General features: G+C 37.2%; 1 protein-coding gene across 35 annotated transcripts in view; it reads left to right on the top strand.

Annotated features, from left to right (window-relative positions):
- The window catches only part of rims2a (regulating synaptic membrane exocytosis 2a), a 188248-nt gene that overhangs the window by 19910 nt on the left and 143893 nt on the right, over positions 1 to 24445 (top strand). For 24 of the 35 annotated variants that reach the window (XM_089117951.1, XM_089117950.1, XM_089117945.1 and 21 more), the window contains exons 3-7: positions 948 to 980; positions 3418 to 3522; positions 9991 to 10201; positions 11862 to 11873; positions 22853 to 23130. In XM_089117951.1, the coding sequence (XP_088974077.1) occupies positions 948 to 980; positions 3418 to 3522; positions 9991 to 10201; positions 11862 to 11873; positions 22853 to 23130 (639 nt within the window). The remainder of the gene's footprint in view (positions 1 to 947; positions 981 to 3417; positions 3523 to 9990; positions 10202 to 11861; positions 11874 to 22852; positions 23131 to 24445) is intronic. The other 11 variants (XM_089117958.1, XM_089117969.1, XM_089117968.1 and 8 more) reach the window with 3 other exon arrangements.

The raw sequence follows: 24445 nt of genomic DNA, 5'->3' as shown, positions 1-24445 counted from the left end.
AAATTCACTTTCAGATGTTTTTTCTTCATTAATTCACACAGACAAATGCATATATGATCTGACAGGGGATAAAGGGGGTCCAGATTTATCTAGACATGTATACCATGCATTCAGGACAGCATTCATAGCAGTTTTATCTGATTTTAGGGGGTACATTAACCCTCTTTCCTTGTAGTTTGTATATGCTACTGAAGTTCTTACAGGGTAATGCTGTGGTGGATTTATTCTATTTGTGTATTTATATAGTTTTAAGCTCAACACATTGAGTCTGATGGACTATGTGTCGTGGACGGTGTGTTTTCTTTGTGTTGTCGACTTGTCTGTGGAGGGCAGAAAGACAATTTACCTGCTTTTTTCTGTTTACCTGTTAATTATAATTTGTTTCTTTTTATTTAAAATATTTAAGTGTTCCATGTCTTTGCATGTTATTTTTTTCTGTGTGTGTGTTTAAAAGGATCACGTTCATATCTATTTGCATATTTAGTTTGCTTCACATGTAATGGCGGGTGGTTGGTATGACCTATATATATATATATATAATTATTTTGTATATAATATAACTACACACACATGCATGTATATTTAAACATTTTTATTTATTTATTTATATATATAGTATCAAATCAAAAGATAATAGACCATTATATAAGATTTTATATAATGTTATAATCCCAACCAATCATATTAGGTTGCCTGTGTTAAAAAATGTTTTGACTCACAACCGTAAACCTAAAATAATAAAACAGATATGACAAATTTATAATCGGATGCGTCACCTTTGAATCCATATGCTGTCATACCGCCCTGCACATCACATGTGTTGATATTTGTTTTTCCATGTTTTTGTTAAAAAAAAAAAAAAAATTGATTTGACTATGTTTGTCTTATGTTGTCTTTTATTTCAGTTGTCATCATGCTCTTTTGTTGACTTTTTTATTTATTTTTAGGGTCAAAGAAGATGCAACGTCTCAGCCGGTCCAGTAAGTAACACTAAGCGAGGCCTGGACGGATTCTGTGGACTTTTCCCTCATTTTCCGCATTGATTTTGGGGCAAAAGCTGCAGAATATTCTCATTGGTGACCAAAATCATAATCAGATTCGCCAAAGCATTCAGTAAACAATATATAGGGGCAGAACTTTGTCAGCAGTTCAAATTCTGCAGTTTTTCCTCCAGGCAATGACTCTGTGTGGGCTTCTCTTAGCTAGAGACCTCAAGGCTTTGACATTCCCGCGTGTGCGTTTGTTGTGGCTTCCTCTGTGATTGGCAGCTCTTTCCCCTACTCTCTCTTAGTGATTGGCTGCCTGCAGTCTGTTATGGCTCTGTTCGAAAAGCTTTTGGCAGCTTCATCCACATGCAGGCTGGATGCACCAGTCCTGCTTTATTTTGCTTGTTTGTCGACTCTGTGAGTTGCACATGGACACTGTTTGATCTCTTTCTGTGTATCTGTGGACGGTTGACCGTATCCCTGGCCGATGGGTGCAAAATTCATTTCACTCACTCCGGCTTCTTTGCTTCTTTCTCTGGCTGAGTGTCTGTCCCCCCATATCTATCAGGACTCCATCTTTGTATTTCTCTTTTTCTTCTTTCTCTAGTCTCGCAAAGCCAGATTTTTCACTTTCAGTAAATTCCACTTGTTCTTATTCCAAAAAAAAACCATCTATCTGAGAAATGCTGGAAAAGTCAAGCCACCTTTATTCATATAGCTTTTTATACAATACAGCTTGTTTTAAAGCAGCTTTACGGGAGTAAACAGGAAAATAATGATTTAATGATGCAGAGTTCAATTAAAAAGCAGCTCTAAAAAGAAAATAGTGCCATTGTTCAGCTGAGGTCAGTTGAGTGTTGATTCAGTTCAGTAATTGTGTAAAGATCTGCAATATAATTTTTTTTTTAATTCAGCTATAAAGCAGTTGTGATGTCAACAAGTGATGTCATCATCCAGCCCAGTTCAGGTCTCATCCAGTGCAGTCAAAAAAAAAGTTTAGTTGTTTAATTGTTTTTGCACATTTTGTAATTAGATTTAGCCTGGTTAAAACCAGACCATTCATCATTTCCAGAGGGGCGTCACCAACGGACGTCGCGGGTAGACCTAAAACCAATCAGAGCGATGAAGGAGATGACGTATGCAGAGCGGCGGTCGGCAGAGAAACATCTCCGAGTGTTGTTCTTTGATTTTTAACAAAAAGGAAACGTTCAAATCGCTTAAAACAGACGCGATAGCTGATTCGAACGAGCGATGTTCGACGGCGGCATCCATCTTTGTGATGTAGGCTACAAAATCTGCTTCAAAGTCCCAGCGCTGTCACCACTGTGTAAACTCCGTCCCAACGTTTCTGATTGGTGCCACGATTTTGACGGATTGAAAATGGGCTTGAATGAGCACTTTGCCAGACTAACTTTCAGAGCAAATCTAAATTTGCTGGAAGTTGCCTGGGTTTTCCCAGGCTAAATTAGACTGTCTTTTTGTCTAAAAGTAATAAATATTATTTCATCGATATAACTCAAAAATATAGCAGCATATACAGTTTTGTTCATGCATATCTAGTTTACTTACTGCTATGTGGCAAAACAACAACAACAACAGGCGCAGTGGATAAGACACATGCCTTTGGTGTGAGAGACTGGTTTCGAATCCACTTTGAGACATCAATGAGTGTCCCTGAGCAAGACACTTAACCTCTAGTTGCTCCAGAGGCGTGCGACCTCTGACATGACATATATAGCAATTGTAAGTCGCTTTGGATAAAAGCGTCAGCTAAATGAATAAATAGAAATGTAAACAACAAAATAATAATGCCACTTCCTCAGAAATACAAAGTTCTGTCATGAAACTCTAGATGGCGCAAGTCCCTCAATCTGCTTGCAATCACATCATTCTCTATAGGGCTCAGCCGATTGGTAGCCAATGAGCTCGCTGCATTTCTGTAGTAGTTGCAGTGCGCTTTCAGAATCCTCCCTCTTCCCCAGCTGGACCTGTATAGATCTGCTACGGGTAATTCATGTATGCTATATTATAGCAGCGAATCTGTGTTTACTATCGGCAGTATAAAGTCCTGTACTTGCTCTGTTGCAGTATCAGCGGTCCAAACATATAAAGATTGTGAAATCCATAACCATGCCAAACACTCAGAGAGTTGACATGACAGAAAAGGTTTATAGCAACCTGGTACATTCCATAACACGATTATTTTCCCAGAAAGGATTAAAAAGTGTCCGGTTTTCTGTGCAATATGCATGAGACTGGTCTGTCCCTGTCCTTCTCTCTTTCTTTCTCTCTTGTAGCTGTACCCTTTATGTGTGTTCCCTATGAATGTAGCTGCTCTGCTGCAGTTGTTGTCATGATATTGGCGCGCATGTCGACTGGAAGCAGGCTTGTTGACCTGATATTGAGTTGAGCTGTCTGCTTGTTCATACAGGTGGTTTCCCTTTAGCGGAATCACTGATCTGGTTAATAACGTTCTCCAGCCCCAAACAAAGTCCCCAAACCAACCGCAAACAGAGCCTCCAAAGGAGCCGGAGACGTAAGTAAGACTGAATGGATCAATCTTTGCCCTCAAAAAGCTTTATTCCTTGAGTTATGTGCCGTTTCTGTGGATATGACTCGCCTTTCACTGACAATGCTGGAATTTATCACATTTCGTCATCAGTTCATCAAAATCTTTAATGTCATTAATTAAATGGTATGTTGATCAATTAGCTGTTAACACTTTTTTAATTCAGGTAGTAAATAATTACTTTTTTAGAGGAACTTGCCCAACACTGTTAGTGTAAATATAACTAAATGAACAACAGGCGAACGTAATCAGTTACTAAGGAAACTAACTAGGGCACGACAAAGACTAAACTGAAAGGGTAAGCACGAAACAAAAGACATAACCCTGACATTTATATCAAAAACGTAACTTTAGATGTTAAATCCACCAGTGTTTTAAATAGAATTGTTTTACAGTCTATATACAGTTTTTAATGCAATTACATCAGAAGTAATTGTAATTAAATTACAGAAAAATTATTAGTAATTTCTATGCGATTATGTATGTATGTGTATATATATATATTCATATACACATATATTATGTAAACACAAATCTCGATTTGTCAGCCCTAATATACTGTATATAACAAAAGATTTCTGCATTCAAAATGCATTATGCATTAACTCTTGTTAGCGAGGTTAATTTCATTCTATTTTACTGTAATGATAAATGAAAACTTTGAATATGTTCAGATGATAGAAAAAATACTTGCATACACGTTAATAGGCATGAGAAATTTAGTTATTTTTATTATGTTTTTCTTTACAATTAATTATGCTAAATTAATGCGATAAATCCCTAAATAAATGTAATTTCACTAGTAGTTTTATCTTGAATAATAGCACGTTTTGATCAGTTCGGTTTGATTACGAGATCTGCATTAGAGACCTGCATTAAGCATGGGTTTTGTATTACACTGAAGTCGACTACAAATTTATTAGTAGCTTAAACGGGTAAAGCGCAGGTCTTCAGGTGGCCACGGTGTCACTCATAAAGGCAGTCCGTATCAGTGTACTGGCTCGTGTTTCTTTGACTTCTCTATCTGCTGTGTGTCCGATGAGACGTGAAGAATGGCGTATGGTTATATTATGGGTTATGCTCTCCAGCTGTCTGTAATGCTACCTGAGCCAGCGCACCTGTCAGACCTCTGGAGCTCCTCCAGCCTTCCCATCATGCACCTGACGAGGATAGATGCTGGTGTTAAATAGAAAATTTGTCATCGTGTCAATTCAAACACTTACAGTATGATCTTTCTTTCTGACAGAAGACTGTCTCGTGTTATAGACAAAAATATAATATTGCATTTTGTTAAAGGATATGTGACGTGTATCTGAGCGGAGCATGGGGTCAGACAGTGAGTGGTACTGTATATCCACATGTTCTGAGGGTCAAGGGGTCGTTGAAAGCAGACCTGCTCATTGGTGTGACTTGATCGCAGAGGGGTGAAAAGTCACTGACTTAAACTTAAATGATGTCTGGTGGAGTTCAGGGTGTCAGGGTTTTCTAGTTAGCTTTACAAAGTTAGAACCTGTTGGTAAAAATACAGTTTTTTTTTTTCATTGAAGGTCAGTAAAAAACAATGTTGGTTTGAATTAAAATTTTGAATTAACCTTTAATTTTATATTTAAATTTTACATACATTTTTTGTATTTGCGTTATGTGCTTCTGCCTTTTTTTAAATATTACTCTTTAGCAGTGTTGTGCAAGTTACTTCCAAACTGTAATACATTAGGTATTACTTGTTACTGCTATTTAAAAGTAATTCATTACCTTACAATATTACTGTCCCAGAATTGTAATGCGTTACAGTACTCATGTATTACTTTTGAGTTACTTTCACCAAAATAACTAAGTAGAACTTAACTTTTGGGCTGTAACGATAAGCAATATGAAACCGAAATCGCGATTCGCCACACGACTCAGATCCACAAACCTACAGAATCGCGACACACCTCTTCCAACTCCAGCGTTATTCTCCTTACCGTCCATATCCAATGCTGCCTTATCTTTAAATCAGGCTATTAGTATTATTTGAAGTTAACATTATAAAATACGTAGACCTACACCACAAAACTAGTTGAGGATAAATTATTTAAAATTGGGGAAGTCCAGCATTATGGACATGACATTTGCAGTCAAAACTTGAAATAAAAATTCTCAAAAAATACATGCATTGAAACGTAGGCCTATATAGGCTACTTCCTTAAAGGACTCCAGACATTAGACAAATATCAGTCTATGTTTTATTTTTAATATTCGGGAAAAGACACACATTCATGCGTGACAAAAAAATAGGAGGTAAAATATATTTTTTGTAATTCTGTTAATTACACTGCGCAAATCGGATGAGGAAGGGTTGGCTTTCCAGTCTCCATAGAACTTAAAATATTCATTTTATTTTAGTTTTCGTGTTCGCATTTATGAGGAAAAAACAATGTTACAGACGCGACCGCACTGAACTGGCACTAAAAGACTGCTTTAAAACTTTCACATAGTCTGTTGCCTTTAAGAAGTAAAAGCAGACAATACACTGTAATACAACTGTAATACAAGCCTCACTGAACATGTAACGAGTAAAATATTACTGAAAATTGATTAGTAATGCCTTACACTACTGCGTTACAGCAACAAGTAATATGTTACTGTAATGTATTACTTTTGTAATGTGTTACTCCCAACACTGCTCTTTAGGATTCATTTTTTTTTTATTTCAGTTTTTTTTCTTTCATTTTTTTAATTCTTCACAGTTAGTAATCTCAGTCCTTCAACTTAAACATTTTTCATTGAGTTGCAATCCAGCGTTTTATTTATTTATTTATTTATTTATTTTTATTATTGCAACTAACAATGTTTTAATAGCAACCCTGGTCAAAACTTGCAGCGTATTCTGATGTGTATAATTTTTTTTTTAAATGCTACTCTTTTTTTAAATTGTATTTATTTTTATTATTATTTACAGCTAGTATTTTTTGTGCTTCAACTTAAACTTACTTCAGTGAGTTGACTATATTTATTGTTTAATAATTTGTATTTTATAAAAAAAATGGCAGCTATCAATGTTATTAATAGTTTTAGTTCGTAACCCTGGTCAAAACTAGCAGCTTATTCTGACATGTATCGCCAGTGTTTTTATTATAGTAGAAGGAATAGTAGGCTATACTAGTACAGTGACCAATATTTTGTAGGGCTTTTAAAAGCGTGAAATGGGTTAAATATGCCATTGTGATAAATGGGAATGCTAATGGCTAGCTTTGTCCAGGTATAGATTTAGTTGGCATAATGCTCACAAAAACTTAAAATGCAAATGCTGAAACCCATAGAAACTAGGAATTCATTTAAAATTAACAAATAAATCTACAAGACAACAGAAAATTGATGGATGTCTAAACTTTATTTTAGGTCTAACTGATACCAAATAGCTCATCAATAACTGACTTTTGACGAATGTTTGTTAAACGTCAGACTGTGCATTTCATGTTTATATATCCATTATATATCCATTGAAACAAACATGTTTAAATATCCATTTCATTAGCACAAGACTGTTTTATGATAATTTTAAAACGTTAAATGTAATACATACTCTAAATCCATTAAATTCAGGAACACTGAATAAACAATTTCATTGAAAAACTGGGTGATGTATGAAGTAGCTATTTTCGTGAAATATTTGAGGGTGCAGCATGCATTTTGACGAGAAAATTACATATCTGGCAATTCCGTTGGTTCGTTTGTACAGTCACAGATACTTTCCAGAAAATACAGCTCAGTTTTTTTATGTATCTTGCTCTGTCGAGCGGCAGAAGTGATTTTACGTAGCGTTGGCCATACCAACACTATCTCACTACCAATTCGTACGAATTTCTACGAGTGATTAAAAGGTGGCTAATTTGTACGAATTCGTACGACCTCACTCGTATGAATTTGTACGATTTGTCTAAACCCATGTGATGGGTAGGTTTAGGGGCGGGTTCAGGAGTTCATACGAATTGGGCAACTCGTAAAATATGTACGATTTAGCAAAAAATCGTACTAATTCGCACGAGTGAGGTCGTACGAATTGTTACGAATTAGCCACCACGTAAAATTTGTACGAATTGACGTGAGATCGGGTTGGCCATACTGGGTTAACGCCATTCTTTTCATTGTTTTCCACCACGCCGACTCCGCCCAAAGCCACACCCCCAGCTATGACATGACACTGACCAAGTCTGTTATAGACTATGTATGTAAATCAAGCATGGTTTGTCAACTTTATTTGATTTTTATTTTTTTACAATTTTGTTTATGCTGCGGTCCAAAAAACAAAACTTCAGTGAAATTTGTGCTCATTAAATTTACAGGAAATGAACTCCTTAGCATTAAGTATTCAAACTCTCCTGTCAGAGCCAGTGATTAGCGTGAGAATGTGCTCATGTTTGGTGGGAGGTGGCCAGCACGGGAATTCTGGGTAACACCCAGGCGTTCTGCTGTAGTAAAGAGATCAGTGTGCTCAATAATTCAGCCTGCTGATGAATGTTGCAGGGGCAGATGTGGGACCAAACGTCCTCTAATAGGCAGCTTATGGCGTTAGCCCCCAGTGTTTGGTTTCCACGACTACGGTTGATTGACAGGCGACATACAAAATGCATGTGCATCATGCATGCATTCAGCTTGCATTTCAGGGTCTGTCTCAAGCCTTTGACCCCCTCCGCTCTCTTACGGTAATGAGTGGGTACATGATTAAACGTCACCCTAAAATAAAAGTCCCCCAAGCTGATCTGCTATGTATCTTGACAAATGATCATGTTTTGTAGTGGGAACTATCGCATGTGCTACTGTAGCTCATAAGTACTGACATGTCTATATGAGGTGATGCACGTGAGCCTGATGTGTTGTCTTTGTCATCTGGATTGAAAGCGTTTAGCCACAAATAGTTTCTAGGCTGCACGTGATGCTTTAATTGCTGATGAAGTAAAGGGAAGAACAGAAAGTTCTCGTCAGACAGTGTTGAGTGTCTGTCTGACACCATCAGTCACTATAGACTATAGAGAGTTTAATCAGAGCTTCATGACAACCAACAAAACACCACTATAGTGATTCTACAGATATCTCATTGTGAATGAATATGGCTTTTCTTTTAGAACAATATGCCTGTTTTCAGGATATATACTGTATATATATATATATATATATATATATATATATATATATATATATATATATATATATATGAAGAGTTCAGATGCAAAAGCCTCTAAATGCCATTTGAAATTTTCTTCTTTAATGATGATTTTTTATCAAACTTGTATATTTAAGTTCAGTAATTTCACTTAAATGGAAATGATAATTACCTATTAATTGTTATTTAAGTAAAATTACTGAACTTAAATATACAAGTTTGATAAAAATCATCATCAAAGAAGAAAATTTCAAATGGCATTTAGAGGCTTTTGCATCTGAACTCTTCATATATATATATATATATATATATATATATATATATATATATTGTATATGGTTCAGTCTAATCAAAATATGCTGTGAAATATTATTACAACTAAAAATAACTGTTTTCGATTTTAATATATTTGAAGATATCATTTTTTCCTGCGATGGTAAAGCTGAATTCTTCAATGTCACGTGACCCTTTAGAAATCATTCTGATATTCTGATTTACGGCTCAAGAAATATTTCTTCTTATCAATGTTGAAAACAGTTGTGCTGCTTCATATATTAATGTAATATTTATTTGAAATACAAACCTTTTGGAACATTATAAATGCATTTATACTGTCCATTAAATGAATCATTGCTGAATAAAAATGTTAATTTAAAAATGAAATGTCTGAAATGAAAAATGGAGTTTGTCATGACTTTTTTTTTCATGTTAGTTGTATAGCTCGTATTTAACTGCATGCCAGTAATTGTCTCACTTGTGTTTTGTTTTTAGATTATTATTATTTTTTAGCATTTTAGGATAAATAATTGAAATAAGTTGATATTTGAATGAAACAAGTCTCATGAGCCATGAAAGAGCAAACTCTGTGTCCTGTTTCTTCTTATAATGTTTAAAGGGATAGTTCAAATTCAAAATGAGAATGTCGTTCCAAATCTGTAAGACTTTCGTTCATCTTCAGAAAACAAATGAAGATATTTTTGATGAAATCTGAGAGCTTTCTGTCCCTGTGACACTTTGACTCTTCAAAAAGTTCAAGAAGAGATCGTAAAACGAATCCATATGAACTGAGCGGTTTAGTCAATTTTCTGAAGAGATTCGATTGTTTTATATGATGAACAGATTGAACTTAGCCTTTTATTCACATATAAAGATCAAGACAGTCTTACGGGTTTGGAACGACATGAGTGTGAGTAAATGATGACAGAGTTTTCATTTTTGGGTGAACTAACAGCTGTAAACCTGTAAAAAGTTTTCTTGCTGTGTTCTGATTGGCTGTGTTCTGTTCCACGCAGGAAATTGCACCAGCAATTTGAAATGTATAAGGATCAGGTAAAGAAGATGGGGGACGAGGCACAGACCACCCCGGAGCAGAAGACTGACACCCCAATCTGCGGAATCTGCCATAAAACCAAGTTTGCCGACGGCTGTGGCCACCTCTGTTCTTATTGCCAAACCAAGTTCTGTGCTCGCTGTGGAGGAAGAGTTTCACTGCGCTCCAATAAGGTACAGCCGACTGTAACACAGACGGACACACAAGCACTGATGGTGTAGTGATGTATTCAGAATAGAATACTAGTTGCTCACCACATACTGTGCACTTTGTGCCATATACTGCCTAGTATTTTTATAAATAACTTGTGAAGTGTTGCAAACGGTAGTATGCTACAACGATGAGACATGACCTTATTAGGCTGCATGTTTAACCAGCGAGTGTCTCGTTATCATCTTAGACAAAATATATGGTTAGTTTGCATTTTAAACCCTGTAAAGCTTGAAATATGTGATGATAGTCAGAATTTTTTTTTTGTAAAAACAAAAAAAATGTATGTACAAGTTGTAATTACAGTGTTTTTTACAGTTCAGGGCTGCATTTCTCAAAGGCATCGTGAGCTCAGTTGATCGTAGAGACCATTGGTGGCTTGCTTTAAAAAGTGGGTGGGACAGGTGGGAGGGGGGCTAATACAATGCTAAATCAAAAATCAGATGTACCTATGTACAATAACATACTGATGTCCAGCAATCAATTTAAATAGTACAATGTGTTTAATTTGTTGTTTAATGAGATCTAATATGTGTTGGTGCCAGTCAACATTTCAGAAACAATACATTCCAGCGCTAGATCGCCTCGTATTTAACAAACAAAATGAATGCTATGCTAGTTAGCTAGAGATGCTAGTTCACTTTAAAAAAAACAAACTTTTGTTGATAATTTACTCACCTCCATGTCATACACGATGTCCATGTTTTCTTTAGTCAGTCAGAAAAGAAATTAAGGTTTTTGATGAAAATATTCCATGATTTTCTCCATATAATGGACTTCAATGGGAACCAAACGGTTCAAGGTCCAAATGAGAGTTTTAGTGCAGCTTTAAACGACACCAGACGATGAATAAGGGTCTTATCTAGGACTCTTCGAGTCATGACTCGAAAAAAGTTTTGTCATCTTTAGCAGGTAAGCTGGCACATAAGGTCTATATACGTCTACTGTAGAACTGTCACTTTCTGCCACCGGGGAAACTCCGCCCACACAATACATCATCACCAAAATGGTGATCTATTCGGAAGCTCAAACTGAGCAAAAATATGTACTTCGGTGTAATATGTGATTCGATCATAAGTCAGGATTTAATATCATTTTGAAAATGGAAGGCCAAGCTGTGTGCATTGCATTGTGGGATACAGTATTCATGAGTGTCTGTATACTGCACAGAAAATATACATGCTGTACTTAGTATGAATACTGCAAAAATAGTGTGAGTAGCATTCTTATATTTACAGGAGAGATAAAGGGTTTTTGAGTAACGTGACAGTGTTTATATATGCTAAAAGTTATGTTATTGTGAATGCATGACCTTTTAATTATGAAATTTCGAGCAGTTAACACAATGGCCACTAGAGGGTGATACTCCCTCTGTTTTTGACCGAGGGAATGGATGTATCTGGACAGAAACTGCTTATCTAACCTTTTGATGTTTCTCTCCCAGCGCAGTCCTGGTGCTTTTAAATGACTTTGCTCAGAGTAATAAGCGGCGATGTGATTCGCTGCTGTAGTACATGAACATCTCTTTATGTGTGTCTGAATGTCACTCAGTTGTTCTCCCCTCTTCTTTTCTCCCCCTTGTCTTTCTCTCTTGCTTTTCCCCCCTCTGTGGAATTGCAACAGGAGGATAAAGTGGTCAGAATCCTTTTTTTCTTGTCTATGTTTTGATATTTAGCTTAGATTATTTCACATTAAAGGTGCTTTAAGCGATGGATATTAATATAAATGGAGTAGCACACATAAAATGAGCCTTGCAAAGGTAGAAAGGACATTGAAGGCTCTTTTTTTTTAGCCAACAAGAAACAATCTTTGCGTACTCTACCTGTCTTTTTAGGGTGGGTTTTTGGAGTGTGTGTGTGGTTAAAGTTACACTGTAAATAAAATGTACTACAAAATAAATATTTATATATAATAATATAAATTAAATAAAATTTACTTTATTACAAAAGTATATGAATTTTATATATATATATTAGGGCTGTCAAACGATTAATCGCATCCAAAATAAATTGTGTGTTTACATAATATATGTGGGTGCACTGTGTATAATTATTTTCTATATATATATAAATACACACACATCCATGTATATTTAAGAAAAAAATATTATTTATATATAATTAATATAAATTATATATAATATACATGAAAATATTTCTTAAATATATACAAGCATATGTGTGTATTTATACATTATACAAATAATTATACACAGTGCACCCACATATATTATGTAAACACAAACTTTTATTTTCGATGAGATTAATCGTGATTAATTGTTTGACAGCCCTAATATATATATATATATATATATATATATATATATATATATATATATATATATAATATAATTATAATTTAAAAAATCTAATTATAAGGTAATTTATGTAGGCTACTTTTTATTCATTAAAAATCAGAAAAAGTGTTTTTAGAGTATTTTTCAAATGGTTATATTTTTATTTAATGACATTAAATGTGATGTATATAATATTTTATATATATACATATATACAATATATACATACATACACATAATATTATTGTCTCTAGCAGTTAACAGTTCCCTTTTTATATTTTTTTTAATATAAATTTTATTAACAATTTTTCATCAATTTTGACTGCAGTGAAAGCAAAATGTCTGAAATCGCTTACAGAACCTGAACTAAATGAGAACTGGTTGTGATTCACATGGTCAACTGGTCGATGACATTGCATCACCCCTCATTTCAACATCAGCACCTTTTCATATAGTTTTACAAGGGAAAAACAAACCAACAGCTTTGTGAATGCTTTCAATCTCGTTGTGGTTATCACAAAAAGGAAAATCGTTTTATTATGTTTCCATATTTCCTCGAATTTGATCATAAAGATATTTTTTATTTTCTCCATCTTTTGCTTAAATTGCCTGCTTCAGATGTTTCTCATGAGAAAACAACCTCAGTAATCTCACATTCTGTGTATTCCTTGTATAGTTTCAGAATATGTTGATACTTAGTGAGAACTCCCTGAGCAATTAAACAGCGACCTCTTTGTGTGTGTTGTTTTGTCTGCATGAGTACAGTGTAGTAAAAGTGTTGCGTCCGGGTCCAGGCTGGCCGGCAGCGCAGCTCTTTGTGCAGAAGGACAATAGAAATGCTCTCGTGTTCCCTTGAGCACAGATGGTGATGCAGCAAGTTCACGTGGAGTGTTACCTGTCACACACCGTCCCGCTTCAGAGTTGTGCTTTACCCCCATGCATCTCACTCACGCAAACTTTGATAAAGCCCAGTAATAAGGAAGTGTGGGTGAATCTCATGGAAACATAACCAGGTCATTCGAAAACTTATTATAAACTTAAAAAATATTTAAATATATGAAGAGTTCAGATGCAAAAGCCTCTAAATGCCATTTGAAATTTTCTTCTAGAATGGTCATTTTTATCAAGCTTGTATATTTAAGTTCAGTAATTTCACTTAAATGGCAATTAATAGGTAATCTTCATTGCCATTTAAGTGAAATTACTGAACTTAAATATACAAGCTTGATAAAAATGATCATTTTAGAAGAAAATTTCAAATGGCACTTAGAGGCTTTTGCATCTGAACTCTTCATATTTATATTGTGCATAAAGAAAAGGCTATTCATGTGTCCAGATGTAAAAAATATGAACCATAAAAAAATGAACTCTAATCATTAGGTTTCCAGTATAAATATGAAATCTATTAAATAGTTCTCCATAAAAACAATGAAGGCTATTCATTTCTATAATTTGTCAAGAAGTATACATATTTAAAAAAAGTAAAATTGTTTTCCATTAAAGGGTTAGTTCACCCAAAAATGAAAATTCTGTCAGTATTTACTCACCCTCATGTTGTTCCAACCCCGTAAGACCTTCGTTCATCTTCGGAACACAAATTAAGATATTTAAGATATTAAGATCGCTCCTGCATACAGTCCATAGGCTTCTTGAGGGACTGGCTCTTGCTGTCCTCGAAAAGTCATTAAAGACATCGTTAAAATAGTCCAAGTGACTACAGGGGCTCAATCTTAAGTTTATCAAAGGACGAGAACACTTTTGTGCGCAAAAAAACAACAAAAATAACGACTTTATTTCAACTATCACTTCCTTCTCCATGAGCCTGTAAGTCAGTTAACGTAGTGTGATTGCGTAGAGCTACGTCACACGTAGGCTCACTATTGGCCGACGCTGGTCATGTGTGTGTGATGCGTGTGACGTACAATAACAGAAGCTTACGCTATTAAACTAGTAACCTGACTCGCGCAGAGGGAGAAATAAACGAATAGTTGAAATAAAGTCGTTATTTTTTTGCGCACAAAAGTGTTCTCGTCGTTTGATAAACTTAAGATTGAGCCCCTGTAGTCACTTGGACTATTTTAACGATGTCTTTAATGACTTTTCGAGGACAACAAGAGCCAGTCCCTCAAGAAGCCTATGGACTGTATGCAGGAGCGATCTTAATATCTTAAATATCTTAATTTGTGTTCCGAAGATGAACGAAGGTCTTACGGGGTTGGAACAACATGAGGGTGAGTAAATACTGACAGAATTTTCATTTTTGGGTGAACTAACCCTTTAAGTAAACGGCCATTCATTACCATAATGTGTCCTGATGTAAAGATAATTTTTTTTAAAAAATATATAAAATTATGTTTTCCATAAAATGAAAGCTGCACAATAGCTAAAACACAGTAATTGCTGGCAAATCTGAGTACATTTTGGAACAATATTTTTGATCTATTCTGAGACTCTAAGGGAGATATGTGTTGTTATTGAGGTGTTTTTCTCAGTATAGAAATGTGAGAAGCAGAAGGTAAAAGTCTCAGTTTGTTAAGTATGTTGTTGTTATCTGTAGTTCTGTTTCCTTTCGTTTTCCGGTACTGGAGATCTGTTGTAGTGTATCTCAGCATTTGCAGGGCCGTGTTAAGCTTTTTTTCCGGTTGCCCAGCAGAGCAGAGGATTGAATTGCTGGACGGTTCTTAGTGACTGGATTCTGTTTCTGGTCTCTGTGGTTTACGCCATTAAGACCTTGATGCACCAAGCTGACGTAAGAACTGGCGGCGACGAAAGCCTAGCATGTGCGTTCTGCACCTATATCAACTGTCTATAGCAGCAGGTATCATTAATAGTCTGTATTCATCATTCAAAAGAGGAACTATAGGACTGAAGAAATACAAACCATAAACAAAGCAGCGCTTGCTTACCATTTGAATATTAATCATTCTGATAATAACTGAAGGCTGTTTACACTCGTTCCATTCTGCTTAGCCAGTGCCTTTGTAGCAACAATAAAACCATTAACAGATGTTTTTGCTAATTGAAAACATAAAACTTAAACTTGAAAATTAGAAATGTGTGCAACTTACTGAAGTTAAATAAAGTTACTGAAATAAAGTTTTTATTTGGAGTACTAAAATTACTGAATTAGAAACAAATTAAAGCTAAATAGAAATTACTACTAAAACTAAAATTAAAATTGTGATTAAACATAATTTAAAACAGATTTGTCAGAGGTTTTATTCATTTCTAAATAAACTTCAGCGGCAGTGAAGGTATATATCTTGGGTATCTTTGCATCATGCAGATTTTGGATGGATATTTATTCCGTCAGTCATAGTGAACGCAGACGTTGCCTCATGTTTGTCGCCAGATATCGACTCAGCTGTGCTATCATGTTCCAGTTTGTGATGTCCGACAGCTCCCCTCGCCGCACGAGACACCGGGAGCTGTGAATATTGATGCCGTCTCGGACAACAGGATCTCTTTCACCACAACTGTCAGCGGTATGGTAAAGAGAAGAAATTGCTGATAGAGAACGAGCCGATTTCACCACTGATGCTTTTCACTTACACTGAAGCCAGTGGGTAAAATCGGCGCTAACTGCCATTATTTTCGTGAAATTTTTGTCAAGATTTAAAGGAATAGTTAACTTTTTTGTGATTTCCTCATCATCTTGTCGTTCCAACGAGATACACACTTGATCACTTGCCAAATCTGTTTCGCCAATATGCTATATGGATCCTAGAAGCGCAGTTATGTGCAGCTCATGCCTGTAAATACTTTTTATTTAATATTTTTGTTGTGCTTGTGTAACGGAGGCAAGCTAGTAAGAGCCTGTGCATGTAAACCTCTCTCTCCTCACCATGCCAAAGACGCAGGTTCGAAACCCGAGGTCTGATCAGGACCGGTTGTATTTGGTGCCGTGACCCGGTTTGGAGTGAGGTTTAGGGGTGTGAGTGTAACGGAGGCAAGCTAGTAAGAGCTGGGTTTATAAACCTCACTCCCCAGATCTCAAGAGGTGTGCTGGCGACTGATGCTTGAAACTGCTGTCTTTAGCATCCTTGTTAGTGCGCCACCCTCCCATGCTGAAGACGCAGGTTCGAAACCCGCTCGGAGCGGGATGATCAGGACCGGTTGTATTTGGTGACGTGACCCGGTTGGGAGTGAGGTTTAGGGGTGTGAGTGTAACGGAGGCAAGCTAGTAAGAGCTGGGTGTATAAACCTCACTCCCCTGATCTCAAGAGATGTGTTGGCGACTGATGCTTGAAACTGCTGTCTTTAGCATCCTTGTTAGTGCGCCACCCTCCCATGCTGAAGACGCAGGTTCGAAACCCGCTCGGAGCGGGATGATCAGGACCGGTTGTATTTGGTGACGTTACCCGGTTGGGAGTGAGGTTTAGGGGGGTGAGTGTAACGGAGGCAAGCTAGTAAGAGCTGGGCGTATAAACCTCACTCCCCTGATCTCAAGAGATGTGTTGGCGACTGATGCTTGAAACTGCTGTCTTTAGCATCCTTGTTAGTGCGCCACCCTCCCATGCTGAAGACGCAGGTTCGAAACCCGCTCGGAGCGGGATGATCAGGACCGGTTGTATTTGGTGACGTGACCCGGTTGGGAGTGAGGTTTAGGGGTGTGAGTGTAACGGAGGCAAGCTAGTAAGAGCTGGGCGTATAAACCTCACTCCCCTGATCTCAAGAGATGTGTTGGCGACTGATGCTTGAAACTGCTGTCTTTAGCATCCTTGTTAGTGCGCCACCCTCCCATGCTGAAGACGCAGGTTCGAAACCCGCTCGGAGCGGGATGATCAGGACCGGTTGTATTTGGTGACGTTACCCGGTTGGGAGTGAGGTTTAGGGGGGTGAGTGTAACGGAGGCAAGCTAGTAAGAGCTGGGCGTATAAACCTCACTCCCCTGATCTCAAGAGATGTGTTGGCGACTGATGCTTGAAACTGCTGTCTTTAGCATCCTTGTTAGTGCGCCACCCTCCCATGCTGAAGACGCAGGTTCGAAACCCGCTCGGAGCGGGATGATCAGGACCGGTTGTATTTGGTGACGTTACCCGGTTGGGAGTGAGGTTTAGGGGGGTGAGTGTAACGGAGGCAAGCTAGTAAGAGCTGGGTGTATAAACCTCACTCCCCAGATCTCAAGAGGTGTGCTGGCGACTGATGCTTGAAACTACTGTCTTTAGCATCCTTGTTAGTGTGCCACCCTCCCTTGCTGAAGAGGCAGGTTCGAAACCCGCTCGGAGATGGATGATCAGGACCGGTTGTATTTGGTGCCGTGACCCGGTTGGGAGTGAGGTTTAGGGGGGTGAGTGTAACGGAGGCAAGCTAGTAAGAGCTGGGTGTATAAACCTCACTCTCCTGATCTCAAGAGGTGTGCTGGCGACTGATGCTAGAACCTGCTGTCTTAAGCATCCTTGTTAGTGCGCCCGCCTCCCATGCGTGGAGGCCCGGAGTCGGTCGAGTAGGACCGTATACACTTGTTGCTTTTGTGTAATAGATGAATGACAATGTATTTGTTTTGAGATATTTTATTTTAGATCCTTTTATTTAGCGCGAGTCACGCAAATCATTTTATTCTCCCGCACCCTGCACAGTGCGCGCACACATGAGTGTCTTACACACTTATTTTGCTTATTTAATGTTGTCCTATGCCTGTTTTGCTGGGTCCCATGTCTCTACTTTGGCCTTTGAAAAATAAATAAAGTGCGACAACTAGCCACAGTCTCCCGTATATGATTAGTTCTTCTTTTACTTCTATATAGGGCAGTACAGGTGACAGGAAATGGTAGTAGACAAGGTGGGTTTTGCTCAGGAAGTGACCACGAGGCTACGCCCACAGCATAGAGAGAAATGTTTATGAATGAAAACAGTGCCAAAGATTACCTCTACAATGATTGGTTTTGCAACTTAAATATCTGATGTACATGCGTGATTTAACATCTTGATGCTGAAGTTGGTGCTTCTATCTTAATCAGCGTCCTTTGAAGAGAGTTAGTGAGAGCTGTGCATGAGTAATGAGTCAGACTCTGCCCCAGTGGAGCTGGCGCTCACATGCATCGGTAATGAGACCCGTGTTAGTGATGCTCAGCGACAAAAACATGATTACGTGCCGCTCCGATCGCTCAATCGTCTTCCTGCACAAGCAATTGCTTTTTATTTCCCTGCTTATTATTTTTGACAACTTAGATTGATTTCAGGATTAATCTCTTTTGAACTGAAGCACAATCTTGACAGCAGAAGGAGCATTTGATCCCCGGTTCTCAAAGGTCAACCGTTACGCAGGACTTTGGCATATAAAACCGTGTGAAGCTGTCTGTGAGTTCTGACTTCAGTTATTGGAACATCAGTTTTATCCAGCTGGACCAAACAATACGCAGCTGACATGGGTAAGCATGGCAACAATGATTATCGTTAAGCTTTAATTATGTTATTAAGATTCGGGCAATTGGAAAAAAAAGCTGCGTATTGTTATTTGGAAAACTGTTAATCATTAAAAAAACATGATGGTGAATAATTTTGTTCTTATTTTCTTGATTTGTTCTTTTAATCTCAACAGCTTGATGTAACCGGTTCTCATAATCTAAACAGCTTGAATTATTAAACCATATTGATCTTTAATTTGCATATTGATCTTTAATATTTCAGCTAATAATAGAGACATTGTTCGACAACGTGACATGCCCGTAGAGAACTGAGCTACATATGTTCTTTTCCTCTTCGAGATCTGTCTATTTTGATTCTGTCACTGCATAATTAACACTTTGTTTAACAGATCCTTAAGTTCAGAGAAAATTAAACCTATGAATATGCATCCAGTCTATTACAAGCTGCTGGGCTCTAAATATAGAACCTCATTAATTATTCATGTTCCACCTGCAGGCAGTGTTTTAGCTGGTGAATGATAACGCTCCCCTCATCATGAACTTCCTTACTTTTATCAAACATCTATAAAATATTCAGCGGCCTAGGACAGCCTCTCCGGTTATTCTGTATACAGTAATATTCTAGCTTCATATTAATATTTATATTTTACATACAGTATACCTCTCAGAGTAGTCAGGTAACCAAATATCATGTTTTACAAATTGCAAATATTGCATTAATTAAAAATTCCATTTATTTATATAAGGAAATGAGCATTGAAAGCATTATTGGCAATGTATATTTATAGGCCGATTTTTGATCATTTGATGGTCTTGATTAATTATCTGCATGAAGGAACTGAGTTGTATAATATTTGTTGCATAACCCAATGTTTTTCTCTGGGTAAAATAATCAAATACTGCCAATAATTAAATTTTGCCCCCAGAAAGCAGTGTCTTAGACAGCGCGAATATAGTTCATTGAGTTCTCTTTCGATTCTTCTTGCTCTTGAATGGACAAATTCACACAAAATTATAGCAAAATGCCCATCTTGGCAAGTATTCTAGTAAACACAGTTGGTTTTTTGAGCGTAAGCAGTAAGCAGTTGAGAAAAATAAAACGCATGTGTGCATCAGTATGTCGGAGATTTGTGAGGCTCTTAAAGTGACAGCAGCCTAATATTTCTGTTTTCATTTTAATCACACAACAAAAGAAACATAAAATACAATTTAATAAATTCGCTCACTGCTCTTGACTAAAAAACATTTGTAACTTTAATAAGGATTAATATATATATTTAATTACAGCAGTGTATATTATATATATTTATATTATATATATTTAATATATAGCAGTGTTATCTTATTTCATATCTTTGTATTTATGTTGGCCTGTTGAATGTTAAATAGATCCAATTAATGTTTTATGAAGATGATTTGATGATGTAAGAAGAATACACTATCTAGTATACCTTAATGCATGCATTTTTAATCTATTTTAATGAAAAAAGTTATATCAGTATCGAAATCGGCCAATAGTTGTTTGTTAAAATCAGTTCTGGTGTTGGGCCAAAAAAATATATACCGTGTGTATATATATATATATATATATATATATATATATAGATGTGTGTGTGTGTGTGTATATATATATGTATATATGTATATATATATATATATATATATATATATATATAGATGTGTGTGTGTGTGTGTGTGTGTGTATATGTATATACTGTATGTGTGTATATATATATATATAATTTTCATGTAAATAAAATTATTTTTATTTGCTTCAGCATAAAAACTTTATATAATTATTTTATATTTGAAATAATACTAAATTAATTATATTAAATTATATAGTGCGTCAATATTATATCAATATTTTTTCATTAACTTTTTATTATTATTATTATTATTATTATCTAATATTTTTTTTCTCTCTCTTTTGATTCTGGGGTGAAACATGACCCTGACATGTTCTTGACGGGCTTCATGAGATTCACCCAGAAAGGTCCCCTGCCATTGGACACCAATGACAGCTCACTCAGCACTTTATCAATTTTTCACTCACACATCTTTTCGTTTGTCTATCGCTGACTGATCAAACATTCGTCACAATAACACTCAAATCCATTTGCGATATGTTTCGGAGTCGTTCGCAGTGCAATTCCTCACTGTGATCTTATCAAAATCCACTTGAAAGAGGTGACCTTTTCACTTTATTGTATGATAGGGCTTCTCACTTTTCAACTTTCATAATAATTATTGGTTTTAGATATACTTTGGGGTCTCGTCATCAAATAAATTGTCATCATTTATTTATTGTAATGCTCACTTTCTTCAGAAGAACACAGAGCTGCTCTTTTTATATAGTGAAAGTAAATGTATGCCAACCAGGGGCTGTCAACCTTTAAAAAAAATCACCATTACAGTAATCCGTACAGTACGACTTGTGCGTTATATTCCAAGCCTTTATCCGAGGAACAGATCGTCACTCCATTGTTCAGGAAATTGTGGAATAATTAAAATTTCCTAGTCTATTTCTTTTGTGATTCATCATCTCTGAGGGCCGATGTGGCATTTTGTATTCAGGTTGGATGGATGGAAGCCTCTGTGTGTGTCTGAGAGCAGGTTTAATTACCACCAGCAAACTGGAAGGGATGCCAACTGGCTGCTAAGTTCATTTCTGTCAGGCAAATAATGAGGTCAGGCTTCCATGCCCTCAGTGATGGTGGGAGGTGTAGTGTTGAAAGCAGGAGGTTATTAAGGTACAGTTAGACCAGTGTACAGTAATAATCACCAGTTGTTTCCAAACACCTTCCACCCCACTCCACATCTGCTATAGAGTGCTGTAGTGGTGGCTTTATTTTTGTAGGCTAAACTAGAAGTTAGCATCGCTCTGGTTCCCTCGATAAATTCATTGGATTAATACAAACCAATAAAAGTTTCAGATTCTAACGCATGTGGTTAATAATGATAATCTTCACAAATGAGCTAAATATAATTACCAGGAGTAAAAAGTGGTCACACAACTTCAATGTGTCTAGCATTGAGCTTCAGTCAACTCTTTCAAATCTTTAAACATTTTACCTGAAAGTTCAAGTTAGAATAGTTTGCATGAGTGCGGTTATAAACACAAGGCTGTGTTTGCGGACTATTGATGGCGATTAATGTCAATGGTTGTTTATTCTAGACTGGTGTAAAAAAAAAAAAAAAAAAAAGGGAAAAAACAACAATGTATGAAAAAGTTATAAAATATTATCAACATTTACTCAGCCTCATGTCGTTCCAAACCCGTATGAGTTTCTTTCTTTTGTTAAACACAAAAGGAGATATTTTGAAGAATACTGGTAACCAGACAGTTAACGGTAGCCATTGACTTCCATTGTTGGAATAATTAATATGGATTACCAACTGGTCTGATTACCAACATATCTTATTTTGTGTTCAACAGAAGAAAGAAACTCATACAGGTTTTGGGTCAACTTGAGGACAGAATTTTCTTTGTTGGGTGAACTATTCATTTAACCACAGGCCTTATTTCAGCAATTTAATAATAAAAAAAACATTGACTTCAAGACGATGGAACCGGAAGTGCTTAATTGCTAACTTGTTAAAGGGCTTTGGCCTTCAAAAATATGTCATCCCTGCAGACAAACCAGGTAGCTCCACCCCCAAACTCATGCCATTGGTTGAGCCAAAATTGTTTTGCATTCATCATTTCCTCTCACATGTACTCTGACAGTTTTGTTTGTCAGCCGCACCAGCATCACAGTTTCCTGAACCTGTTTGTTGTGGGACCTGCGTACAAGGTTCTGGACAAATATCCCAATTTTCACTGACTTCACAGTTGAAACCGAAATGACTGAATGACGCGCTTCTCCCACAACAGCAAGTTTTCATCCGTCTCATTTGGGGTTTTGACCTCTGTCTTGTGTTCTAACTTCCTGCTCTGTCACTATTAGGTTATGTGGGTATGCAACCTGTGCCGAAAACAACAAGAAATCCTCACCAAGTCAGGGGCCTGGTTCTACAGCGGCCCAGGGGACGCCCTGCCCCCGGGTGCGAGTGACCCTCGGCGCCGTCACGAAGAGGCTCCGCAGGAGAAGAAGGCCAAACTGCAGGAAGCCCCGCTGCTGTACCAGGGGCCTCCAGGGGACCGCAGCCGTGCTCCAGGACTCTTGCGCCAGGCGTCTCTCAACAACGACTCCAGTCTGAAGCCCAACGACCCTCTGAGCAACAGGTGAGTTCACGAGTGCTATGACATTGAAAAGGCTGAACTTGCAATTAGATGCGTTTAGAAATCATGATTCCTTGTGATCAGCAGCACACTTCAAGATAGTCTTGTTACTTTTTAAGAAACGTGCTGAAATAATTTGCCCACAGTGACTATTTGTGAATTATATTAAGAACTTGATGGGTAAAGTTGGTTTGGTCAGGATACACTTTAAGCTTTGTCTAAATGTTTGTCTAAAAGTCCCAGTAGAAAGAAACACTGAGACAGACAGGAGATAACATGCAATGACATTGCTAGGGTGTTCTCGGTGGTTGCTAGGTTGTTACTAAGTGGTTGCTAAGGTGTTCTAAATGGTTGCTGTGGTATTCTTGGTGGTTGCTGGGCTAAGTGGTTGCTATGGTGATGCTACAAGTGATTAGGGGTTTCATCAACTAGTCGACTAGTCGACTGTCACAACCACTAGTTGGCGCTGTTGGCCTTAGTCGACTAGTCGGAAACAATGATGACAATGACATATATAGATATAGGTATATTTTTTGTGAACTATCCCTTTAAGTACAAGCGGCAGTACTATATACTATAAGCGTTATAAGGCGCACTTTCAATGACCTATTTTAGAACATTTTTCAAACGTTTGACTGGGTTTGCGTTATGCATCCACTGATGTGCTAAAGGGAATGCAGCGAGTGCGCGGCGTCGGAGGTGAGGCGTTTATTTAGTAAGCGTGAGCGCGCTGGGGCGGGCACGTAACTTGCATTCGCAGCCGGATTATAAGGCTTGAGAAAAGGCCGGATTGAGGAAATTAAAGGCTTTTAAGCGCGCTTTATAGTGCGGAAAATACGAGTACTACTCTCGCTTTTAGACCAGCACACGACGTGTTTAATATAGACGCATATTACACCAGATTTTCTCTCAAATGTTTGCTTTCACTTTAGACACAGCCAATTCTGTTTATGTAAACATTGTGTGTATTTAACAGTATTAGCATAATAAGACTCGAAAGATAACTTAGTCCAGTATTCAGGCGCTGTTTGACAGGCTTCTAGTGCCTGTGAGCGTCGGGGATATGCCGCGCGCTCAGGAAAGTGCACGTTAGAACAGCGCGTGAATTAAATGTTTAACCGGCAAGGCTTATGCAAATAATGAACTTTTGTGAATTGCAGTTTTCCGTACCTATTCCTTGACGTGTGGTTTGTAGGGTACGTCGCGTTGTACAGTTGAGACAGAGGCGCCAGAACTGATAGAATACACTGTAACACGATACTAGCCTACCATATTTCTTCAAAAGCAGATCGTGGAGAAATTTACTATTCGTGATATC

This window comes from Pimephales promelas, chromosome 12 (genome assembly GCF_988280905.1).
Source record: "Pimephales promelas chromosome 12, fPimPro1.hap1.1, whole genome shotgun sequence".
NCBI classification, from domain to species: Eukaryota; Metazoa; Chordata; class Actinopteri; order Cypriniformes; family Leuciscidae; genus Pimephales; species Pimephales promelas.
This window is presented reverse-complemented; position numbering and strand designations above follow the sequence as displayed.